The sequence below is a fragment of the Spinacia oleracea genome, chromosome 5 (assembly GCF_020520425.1).
Source record: "Spinacia oleracea cultivar Varoflay chromosome 5, BTI_SOV_V1, whole genome shotgun sequence".
In the NCBI taxonomy this organism is placed as follows: Eukaryota; Viridiplantae; Streptophyta; class Magnoliopsida; order Caryophyllales; family Amaranthaceae; genus Spinacia; species Spinacia oleracea.
Genome location: NC_079491.1, coordinates 29,280,199 through 29,291,566, shown reverse-complemented (window position 1 = coordinate 29,291,566; position 11,368 = coordinate 29,280,199). Strand labels below are relative to the sequence as shown.

Below are 11,368 nucleotides of genomic sequence, written 5' to 3'. Positions count from 1 at the left end.
TTGGGTATTTGTACGAATTGTGAGGGGTATTTTATGAATTATTGAAACTTGATGGGCGTTTGGTGAATTATGGAAAAATTCGAGGGCATTTCATGAAATATCCGTATATTCTAACCCACTTTAACAAAAATAATCCAAAAATAGAGATTAATGATACCAGCTTTAGATTTTGGTGGGAAAGTTTTCTTGTTAGGTTGCAACCTGCCACGTGGACAATAACATTAGCGGTTTTTACTTGAGCTTTTTGGTCAAAATAGGGCAAGTAAGACTGGAGGAGTATTTGTTATAGATGAATTCTACACAGTACAGAGTAATATTTACTAAAGGCCAGAATCAAGACAAACTGGCCCAAAATAGTTATGTTGATAATATCTGATATAACAACAGCACATCAAATTTGGAAAAAAGGCTAGATTTAACTAGTCAAACTTCAGATCCTAAGCTCACAAACGCGAATTCAATCAAATACATCAAAAACATTCGCACTGGCTCATTCAGTAGCCTTCCCTTTGCGCCTGCTGCTACCGCTGGTCTCTAACAGGTAACAAACCATAGAATCAACATCATCCCCAAATACACTGTAGGCCTCAATAACCTGGAGGTAGCCGAATCCCATTGTCAGCACCACCCGCATGCTGCTGCTCAGCATTGCATCAGGCGAACCACTTTCTTTTTCGGTCTCACCGTCTGATGGCCCTGTTTCCCATTGTTCAGAAATATATTAGCCAACCACCACCAAAATACGAAATGTGCTACATGCTAAGATTGCAACAGTCCCTGAGAACATCATAAGGAGCCAGGAAGAGGTAAATGTCTATGAGAGAGATGATGTACTGTACATGCTGAGATTACATTAACAACTTCAGAGTCCACTCCAGACACAGATAAGTATCTATTCAAATTGCATAAACAAACACAATGTAGTACAAAGCAAGTGTTCGCTTTCCTAATTGTTTAAAAAATGCAACACATAGAAATTACCCAGGAGGCCTAGACAAAGACAATGGCTTACTGGCTCCAGAGGATGATGGTTCTGCAATAGATGTCGAGGATCCTCTTAGACCAACATGTTGCTTCGATTTGTTTCCAGCTAGATATTCAGCCCGAGAAGCTTCCATTACCGTACGTTCAATTTCTTTTTCTGTGAGCTCTAGGTCGGAATAAAATCGTCCTTCAGCCAGGAGTGCCTGTACAGAAAGATCAAGGTATCAGATTTTTACTCTGTTTTACCAGGAAAAGCAAAAGACACGCGAAGAAGATAGTATGATACCAACATTATCTATCTGTTGGTCTTGTTGAGCTTTTATGGCAGCTTTTACCTGATCCTTGTCCACATTTCTCTGGAAGGCAGAAAGAAGATATATTAAAATTCACAAAAGCATAAATCACTATGCCTTAATTATAAGTTACACTTCTGCGCAGTTGCATTTCAACATAAACAGTAGCTATGGAAGGGAGGGGGGGGGGGGGGGGGGGGGGAATATAAGATCCATCTTAGAAACACTTTGCTTTTAAACACAGTGAGCAGTATGATTTTCAGTGGCCAATTGGTAGGTGGTACTAATAAATGATGCACCCGTAATTTATTTATACGTAATTATGTAAAGGAAGTCTAATGACAATGTCCATGGTAACTAAGCCTCGTCCCCAAACACAGGTGTTTCTTCATGACTCCACATCCCCTCTAAAGTGGAAATTGATATCAGCGTATGAAAAAGGTGTGCCTGACCAATTAGGGGATTGAGGCATAGCGCTTCGTTTGTTCTAGGCGCAATCACAGAGGCGCACCAAAGATGCACCCAAGGCATCCATCAGTCAGTTTTTTAACAATGTTTAAACAGTGCGCCGCACTTCAATGAGGAACACAGAACCGTGTCCAAGACACGCCTAGGGGCAGCAAGACCACTATCGCCTTAGTGCGCCTTGAGCTGATAGTTATTGAGATTAATAAAATAAAGCAGAGATTTTGGTGTAAGCATTACTATGGACAAGGGACTTTCCTTACAACATTCGTATAACACATTGTAATTACTACGCAGTACCATTCATTAACAGCGAACAGCCTGTCAACAGATTGTGGAAACGACAGCCTTCTAAAAGGTGGAATGAAATATATGCATGCCAACTGTCAGGGAATCACACTAACAAGTTCTCATGCTCAGACTCACCACTCCTGAAGACTGAAATACCATGTTGATACAGTACACCCAGGAGGTACATAAACGGGATAGGGTCCAACTAAAAAAAAAACAAAATAGACATTTCTCTTCTCTTCTCTTCTCCACCATAATAAAAACACAGTAAAAGAAATTGAATAATCATCACCTCTTTGGTTACTTTTTCCACAACATGAACCACAAACTCACCGGTGGTCTTCTGGGTCAACAGTGAGGCTTGTTTTTTTTTTTAAAAAAAATTCATCTGCTGCGATATCACTCCAGTATGGCAATACCCAGTTCTCTGTTTACTATTTTCTGTTCTTCGCCGTGAGGTAACTAGGTAAGAAATTAGAAAAAACGTGACTGCACTCTCTCTCTCTCTCTCTAAAAAGGTCTGTATTGATGTGGGAAATTGTTGATAACCCTTCTTTAACTCTTTGTCTTTTCTCGTACAGATTTTACTTTCATTTCCTTTTAAAAAAAATCAGAGTATTGCATTGTAATTAACAAATATTCCTATTTAACTATAATAAATTTTGAAGCAAAACGAATTAAATAGAAACTTCTAATAAATCATACATTAATTATTAGTTTCAGTTGACATATCCCCAACTGCATATCTGAAATTCGGGCACTTCAGAAATTTCCCATGTCCGAATCTCGGGTCCATGCTAGAATCTAAGCATTATAGCTAGAAAGATACAGACAACTCCCAAGTCCCAAGATTCCCAACTGAATAAAGTATGAAGTACTAAACATTGAATCAATTAGCAGCTACATACTCCCCTAACAAACAAACTAAGAGATGAAAACACGACTAAATGAGCTCTTACCCCCCGAAGACAGCTGAATCCAAGCCCTGCCCCAACACTCAATCGTCGGGGATCCACAAGTGAATTATAATGGTTACCATGATGATAACTTAGCCGGATTGGAGGCACATCAGAGTCATAGTTCCCATGAAATATGTTAATAGGCTCTGCATTGGGAAAGTACAGACACCAAAAAGATGAAAGGGCATAAGAGAATCTAACATCACAGAATCAAACACATGATCAAATGATGGCCCTGACCTGTGCTATAAGAGTATATATGAATGGGTCTATTATACATCTCTGATAAGGCTTGGATCTCCACATTGTTTCCATAAACCTGCCAGCAAGAAGATAAAAGAAACGTCATCCAAGGCAAACGAATAGGATATTCACACCAGAACTCCAAATACTGGTCAAACTCCAAATGACTTGTTCTGCACACGTGAAAAACCTTTCATAAATGTTTACAGTGCTAGGAGGTCAATTACTTCTTTCAATAACTATGACGAAGTATTATAATTGTAAGACTGTGTTGCATTAGGAAACTACCATGAAACATTCTTATGAAACAAAATTCCAGCACACTGCAAAAGATGCAAAAGAGACAAATGGGGCATTTGTTCACTGTTCTCTAATATGGCGGAGGTGGATTGCTTCAAACCCTCACCTCTGGAAACAAATGTAGTCAATAAATTAAATACGAAAAGCCTTTTTAACCCCCTTACCAGTATACCACTCCACCACCTGCCAGCCTTCCCCATCCTTCTGCCACTAATGCTTCCCTTCCTCCTCACTACATCTTTCCCTTTCTCTACCTGCCCAGACTACTACCACCATTCCCCCAACAAGCCACCGCATCAACCAGCAAAAACAGAAAAGGACCAAAAAAAACATGTTATCACCGCAGCAACCACCAACAAAAAAAGGATCCTTGATAAGGTGATACCTTATTTCTCCAATCTGCTTTAAATCTATTGGGCATTAATGTTTCAAATCTAAAACTTCAGTTGGCTAATTAGACGACCATAGATAAAATTTCTCCAGCACAAACTTGGAGAAGATAGATGGCAGTGTGGAAAAAGAAGAGGGGAGAGGTGGTGGCTCATTGGATGAATTAAACATCGTTGTCTATATGATTAAAATTGGCATGTTTGAAAGAAGGCGGAGGGGAGAGGAGGGGAAGAGCACATGTATAGGAAATGTCAAAACAATTTTTTTACACGACTTTAAGAGACAATGGCAAATATGCCTAGAATTACGGTGCTCACCTTGTCCCGTCGTTTCCTCTTACAATAAGATGTAAAGCCTTCTGTAATAAACTGTGAGAAATGATCTCTCTCGCGCTCCTGCATACAGAAGAGAAAGGGAAGTAGTGAATGTGAAGAAATCAGAATTACCATAACCACTGAAGTGCAACTGTGAGCTGCATGGCAGCCAGGGAGAGCTAGGGGAGATAAAAGAAATTGTAGTCAATATGCTAATCCACCCCCCACCCTCCCACCACCCAAAAGATCTACTTGGCCACCCTAAAAAAAGAAGAGTTCAGCCTTCTATCTGACAATGGTGGGTGACATCATGATCAATGCACAGAAAGAAGACCCAACCATTTCACCATCTACCTTGATGACTAATACGAAATGACAAAACAATAGAGAAAATAAGATTTCCCCACAGAATGCAACTGCTATAATATCCACAAGATTACAGGGTATGAACACATGAACATTCTAATACATCCATTCCCCAGCGAGTAAGCAAAAATAAAATATAAATGCGTAAAGCCCCTACCATATAATCTATACACATCTGCCTGATCAAATCATATGCCTCCGAATCCCCATAGACTTGATCTGCAACAGCCCTAAATAGACAATTACCATCTTCTTGCATCCTCTTAACTTCCAAACCTTTAGCACGTCTAATATCAATCTCAAACTGCCGCTCTCTCTCCTGTAATAGAGACAACATATGAAAAAGAGACCAAAAAATCAGTTTCCCATTCTTCAAAAGCAACTTGACATTTGACAAACAAAGCATCATAAGCAATCAAAGGGATAAAAAAAAAAATCAGGCTCTTGTAATAGGGACTAACAAATCCAAAAATAAACCAAATACAAGTGCTCTCCGGAAATCCATTGAAGAACACTACCATCGGCACTGATGATATCTGGCAGATACCATCTGCAATTCTGCACACCATATGCACTCTTAAAACTGACAAGAAACTGTAGGTTTTTATTAGATAGGGAAACTAGTAGTCACCAAAAGTAAAATTTCAGTTCAAACAGTAAAATAGCTCTTAAGAAATTCATTGAAAACTATCCTCACTACTGCCAATATCAGGAAGGTATCAATTGCATATCATCGGAACTCTCAACAGATGGCAATAAAATGTCTCAGTTCAAAGTTCGAATACAAACCAAACCCCTATCGACTTATCGAGGACACCAATTATCTGCGTGAACACAAACATAATTGAACCAAATAAGTAAAGCATTGGCTCCCTTCTTCTAGTAAGTCGTAAACATGGCCCATGCCAAACTGGATGTAAGGAAATTAGGTCATCAGGAGTAAGGACATCTCCCCAACCAGGCATTCTGACGAAGAAAAAGGTAATTGATGATTCTTATAGTTTATTGGTTTTAAAGGTCGTCGTTGTTAATTCTCCTTGTCGAGAAGCCCACTGTTTATTCCATGAGAAATGCTTGATTATCCTCCCTCCGTTTTATTTTTGAAGTGTAACACTTACCAAAAGCGGCTGTTTTTTTTAAGTGTTACAAATCCTTTTCTTGGTAAGCTTCTACATTACAAATCCCATGGTCTCCTAACTTACTCACACCATCTTTTTCTTACAATAAATAGTTCACCCACTTTTAGTTTCCTAAAATACATAATTATCTAACAGTTCCACTACATATTAGTTTATTAAATTCAACTCAAACCTCCTAAAACTATGTGGGGTCAAAGTGTCACTTAAAGAAAACGGGGGGGATTTAGCGACCTAACTAAAGGAATTTGAAAAGTAGTTGTGATGAAATTTGTTGAATTTTGAGGTAAAGGCAATTTCAAAAAAGAGCTCCGATTTTAGTTGGAAGGTTGACCTAATTGAAGGGTAAAACAACAACCAAGTCTTTTTTCCAAAATCATTGGGGTTGGCTTACATGAACCGTCATAAGGAACCGTCCGCAGAACGTCAAGTAAAAAAAGATAAAAGGTTTGAGAAAATACACAAAATGAGAGAGTGAAAGTGACGGTAAGAAGCACGGAAAATAGGGAACAAGAAAATAAGATAGGCCGGTTTAAAGAAGATGCGCACATATGTTTTGAAAAAATAATAAAAATAAAAATAGAAAAGACAGAAGCTTGCAAAGAAAATAGAAAACAGAAAGGAAAAAAAAAATATATATATATATATACATTGAAAAAGGAGGGAAAAAAATCATGTTGGGTACGCTGTCTATTTTTCCCGTTCACTTTGTAAATATTCACCATCCTAAAACTGCTACACGTTTGGGAAAAATCAAGAGACAATATTTTGTGGCCCAATCATGATCACAAGAGGAGAGTTTGTTTGGTTATTCAGTATGAGATTTGTAACCGAAAAAAGAGTAGGGGCTCTTGCCTCTTAGAATAAGATCTCAGTGTCAAGATTGAAGCTCTCAAGAAAAATAAATAAATAAGCTCTAGGAGTTTGCCACTAATGAAAAAGCCATTTTTCCCCTTTTTTCTGAAGGAATGGTGAAGCCATCTTGAAAATGTTGCTAAGGAAAAATAAGGAGTTGATAAGTTGGGTTGGGGGGTAAGGTTTCCTCTTAGGTATGTGGTTAGAGTTTCAGATTTTCATCTTGTCACCCTTGAAGCTATAATATGACATTTATTGGATTGAGGGTGAAAAATGGTTCAATGGTCCTCCTTTGATATGATGTGTCTGAGAATTATCTTTGAAGCTTAGTTTCTAATTTAGTTTTTCTCAAGGACATGTAATCCATAAAGTCACTCCAAGGAACAGAAATCATATAATTCAAAGTTCTTATTTCTCGAGACTGGCAGATGATTGAAAAAAGGTATCACGATAGCTTTTAACAACTAAAGTGAACCCTGAATGTGATGATGATATGAAATGATAACCATGTTCTCACTTCTCAGTCTGAAAGTATTTCAAATAGCTTGAATAGTAGATTGGATATGGGAGTCAAAGGCTTCTCCTAAACATATAAATATTTTACCAGAAACTGGAAACGGGAGGAATACCCAATGAAGATGTTCATAGGAGAAGGAATCCTAACTTAACAGCCAAGTGTAGCCTCTATGAGCAGAAGTAGAAATAAAAACACCACCTTTTACCAGCCTACTGTTGTGTTCTTTCCTTATATCGCATTAGAGAATTTCTATATTCAAGATTTTTTGGGATCAATCAGCAAACCAAAAAAATCTGATATAAGAACAAGAAGGCTAGAGAATAAGAGGAGAAGTTAAGTGTAAAAGTTCATTCCTGCAGCAAATTTGCAACTTTATTAGGGTCCAACTTAATCACATCAAGCCTTTCAATCAAAATTTGGAGCCAAGTGGAGCAATTTTAATTTCCCCTGACATGGGATAATAACAAACAATCATGTTTTCCCCAACTTTACTGGCAAATCCGTAAATGTCACAGGTGAACAACATTCTGTTGCAGATATGGTTTCAAACCATGCATTTTCATTTAGGCTCCGTTTGGTTCGGTGTAAAGCGTTTTTAGTGCAAAATGATTTTCCATGGAACACATTTTCCAAGGGAAAACACAATTCCACACTAATTTTCCTTTGTTTGGTTCCTTAAAAGAAAATGGAAGAAGACGGTGAAGATTGAGGGGGAAGAAAGAGAGGTGGAGGAAAGGAGGAAAAGTGGTTTCCCTCACTTTCAAATGGAAAAGAATTTTCCACTATTGAGAGTTGTAGAAAATTGTTTTTCATCCCTGAAAAATGATTGAAAAGAGGAAAATCATTTTCCATGAAAACGTTTTACACCCTACCAAACGGAGCCTTATTGTAAATATACCGACAAGATGCAAAAGCACAACTAGTCTTCAAATGCACATACATATCAGTGTTGAAACTGCTTCACTTGGATAATAATATTTGAAAGCAATGATAACTCTTGGAAGAAATACTTGCCTTACCATTAGGTGTAATCATATTTCCATTTACATGAAACCAAGAGAATAATTATAAAAGCGGGAACCCATTGTCATAAAAGAGGGTACATGCATTTTTGTAGCGAAGGGTAAAAGAGAAACTATCAATGTTCAAAAATCCTACACAAAGGTAATTCACACAGTCCAACAAAGGAGAGTATGCAAACAAGATATCTTATGCTGAAAGGGAATATAAAAGAACTTACAAGGTCATAATATGAGGATCCAAAGGAAGGGATTTGCTCATCAGCACTATTGTAGCCCTCGCTTTCACAATGAGATCTTGGTGAGGATGGTCTGGATGCTGATGGAGAAGTCCGAGCTGGAGCCGGCCACGCAGCAGGCCTTCTAGAAGGTCCAATCCGAGGGGAATCTGAAGTCCCTGACACAAATCTTCTCAACATAGAGTTTGATCCTGAAGGTTTTGGAGGCGGAATAGGAGGAGGAGGAGGTTGTGAGCTCTGGGCTTCACTTTGAAAATTATCACCAGCCAAGGCATCAGTCTCATGACTATTGTGGTCAGTGACCTTTAGCCCACTAAACACTCTAATGTTATCCACTTGATTCTCGTTGTTCCCAATTTTCAAATCATCGGCACCATCATCCCCGGCATTTTTACTCTGATCAAAGCCTTGATCATCACTTGAACCATTTTCGGGCAAATCATTGGCAATAACTTGTTCATGAACTTCATCAGGAACAGCGATGACAACGTTAGGGTTGGAAGGAATAGGTTGATTTGAAGAGCTGGGAAGTGAAGTGCGTGTCTGGTTGTTGGATGAAGAACTCCCAGAAGAGCCGCGCGGAACCAAAATCCTGGTCATTTGATTAATAGTGGGGTTTGTCCCGGGTCCTAACTTTAGGGACGTAGATGCCAATGCCTCCTGGTTCCTTTGCCTTGTGTTTATCTGAGCAAATCGATCTCTGCATTCCCCTGAGAATTCTCATGAGACCCAGGCCCTCCAATTTATTTTAGTGTTTTCTTTTCCCTATTATGCAACAAAGAAACAACAAAGACCCTTCAAACAAGACGACCTTTTTCAAATTATCTTGAAACCTTCTTCCCCAACAATCCAAAAACTATAAATCAAGAAACCCTAATCTGCAAACAAATTATCATTCTCCCATACAAAATCAAGATAAAATGATCGATTATTTACCTCTTTCCCAGTTTCCCACACCCTAATTTGACTTTTTTTAAAATTTAATCATTGAAAAATCGTGGTATGAAATCAAGTAATCAATTAAAATGGAACTAATCAACATAGAATCGAACGAGAAAGAAAGAGAAGACACAGAATCTGACCTTGGAAAAATATGAGGATCCGACACAGCTGAGTGTAAGAGAAGAGTGGAGAAAAGAGATGAGAGAGAAAGAGTAGGGTTTTCGTTTTCGTTTTCGTTTTCGTTTTCGATGGGGCAAACAGAAGTTATTTATTCGAGTGGAGAAACTGCTGAAATTATCTGAACCAGATTTGAAGACCGTCCAACGCACGGCTATCTTTTATTTGTGTAACATAATTTTTTTTTACTACCGGTTGTTGGTCCGTGCGCGTGCGCTAGCGCGCATAATTTCCAAGATATAATGGAAGGAAAAAGTAATTAAGCAATGGAGAGCGAAAGAGAGAAAAGCCTATCGAGCGAGGAAAACGACCTCTTGCAAAGGTCGAATAAGAAATTCAAACGAGACATGCGAGAATCGGGGATTGGAGGAGGTATTCATGGAGATACAGAGGAGAAAGAGGACATGGAGATGGATACATTCGTGGAGGAAACCCCACCGGTGTCATACAGTCAGGCAACAAAGGGTTTTTGTAAGGCGGTAAATCCCCTTTTTGAAGGAATTGGAGAAGAGGAAGATGCAATATCGGATGATGACATCCCCTTAGACTGTGATGACGAGGAGGAGGGCGGTTGCCCTACCATATTGCTGACAAAGGAGGAAAAGAGGAGGCTGCGTAACCCGTGGAAGAATGCCCTAATCATCAAATTGTTTGATAGAAGGCTAAGTTATGAAGTCTTGATGAAAAGACTTAAGGCAAAATGGAGTCTGAAGGGTGATATCGCCTTGACTGATGTTGGTCATGCTTACTATGTAGTTCGGTTTAATAATCTAGCAGATTACGAATTTGTGTTGACACAAGGGCCATGGATGATTGGAGAAAGCTATCTGACGATCCGAAAATGGGTACCCAATTTTGTCTCTGATGAAGCACCAATCAGGAAACTCACGGCTTGGGTCAGGATACCACAGTTATCAGTGGAGTACTTCGATAAGCAATTTTTACATAAAATTGGGTCGAGAATTGGTAAGGTTATCAAGATTGATAGAAATACGGAGTCCATGGACCGCGGTCAATATGTCCGATTCTGCATTGAGGTAGATTTGACTAAACCCCTACTGTCTAAATTCAGATTGAATGGGAGAGTTTGGAGGATTCAATATGAAGGATTGAGGATGATTTGCTTTAAATGTGGACATCTTGGGCACAAGGAGGAAAATTGCACTATTTTCAAATCTGGAGAAGTGAGTAATGTAGGTGAGGGAGGTTGCCTGGAAGGAAATCATAACACTGGGAACGGAGGCCAAGTACCCAAAGTTAGACCTGAATTAACAGATAAGTACGGGGCATGGATGTTAGTCCAACGTTCAACTAGAAAGTATGTGCCAAGGAATAGAACTGAGCAAGGTAAGAAGCAGGCTAACACGGATAAAACTAGACACAGTGGGCAAAACCCAAAAGGAAGTGAAGCGGGTAGATCACATGTTCAAGTAGAACAGGACAAACGACCAAGTGGGTCTAGGTTCGCATCGCTGGCTCATACTGAGGATATGGAACTGGAAGAGGTCCAAGCTGAGAGGAATGCCACGTTGGTTCAAACTAATGCAGGTGTGGAGATTAATGAGGATGCCCTCATGGAAACAGTAGGAGTCCTAGACAGGAAAGGAGTTGGATTAAAGGAGGGAAAACAGGCCCATCAAAACCTACAGGGTGAGGTGGTGGCGGCAGATGTGGATAGGTCAAGTGGTAACCTAGGAGATCCTAATTTGGGAAGGAATAATTCTGGGGGAATGGTAACTATGGTTACGGAAAAAGATTGTGTTAACTTGGAAGAAGGAGAGGATAATCCCTTGGAATTATCTCACCCGGATGTGTCGTTAGAGAAGTGGAATAATAAGGAAACTAGGATTCCACTGGCTAATCAGAATATTTCTGGTA

General features: G+C 39.2%; 1 protein-coding gene across 5 annotated transcripts; it reads right to left on the bottom strand.

Annotated features, from left to right (window-relative positions):
- Positions 1 to 279: 279 nt before the first annotated feature.
- Positions 280 to 9,621, bottom strand: LOC110798816 (OVARIAN TUMOR DOMAIN-containing deubiquitinating enzyme 6). Of its 5 annotated transcripts, none has more exons than XM_056827990.1 (9): positions 9,454 to 9,621; positions 8,354 to 9,136; positions 4,763 to 4,924; positions 4,243 to 4,320; positions 3,233 to 3,311; positions 2,993 to 3,138; positions 1,275 to 1,340; positions 1,013 to 1,187; positions 280 to 696 (listed from the first exon to the last, which is right to left on the bottom strand). In XM_056827990.1, the coding sequence occupies exons 2-9, from the start codon at positions 8,969 to 8,971 to the stop codon at positions 491 to 493; spliced, it is 1,530 nt and encodes a 509-aa protein (XP_056683968.1). In that variant the 5' UTR covers positions 8,972 to 9,136; positions 9,454 to 9,621; the 3' UTR covers positions 280 to 490. The 5 variants fall into 5 exon arrangements, with proteins under 5 accessions (XP_056683968.1, XP_056683972.1, XP_056683970.1 ...); XM_056827994.1 differs by having other exon boundaries at positions 280 to 777; positions 8,354 to 9,071; positions 9,454 to 9,618; XM_056827992.1 differs by having other exon boundaries at positions 8,354 to 9,081; positions 9,454 to 9,614.
- Between the last annotated feature and the right edge of the window lie 1,747 nt (positions 9,622 to 11,368).

Bases quoted from the DNA above. Each gene is read 5' to 3' on its own strand.
- LOC110798816 (XM_056827990.1), bottom strand. From the start codon at position 8,971: ATGACCAGGATTTTGGTTCCGCGCGGCTCTTCTGGGAGTTCTTCATCC. The intron at 4,321-4,762 runs GTAGGGGCTTTA...TTCTGTATGCAG, and splicing joins AGATGTGTATAGATTATATG to GAGCGCGAGAGAGATCATTT. The intron at 1,188-1,274 runs GTTGGTATCATA...CTTTCTGTACAG, and splicing joins AAGACCAACAGATAGATAAT to GCACTCCTGGCTGAAGGACG.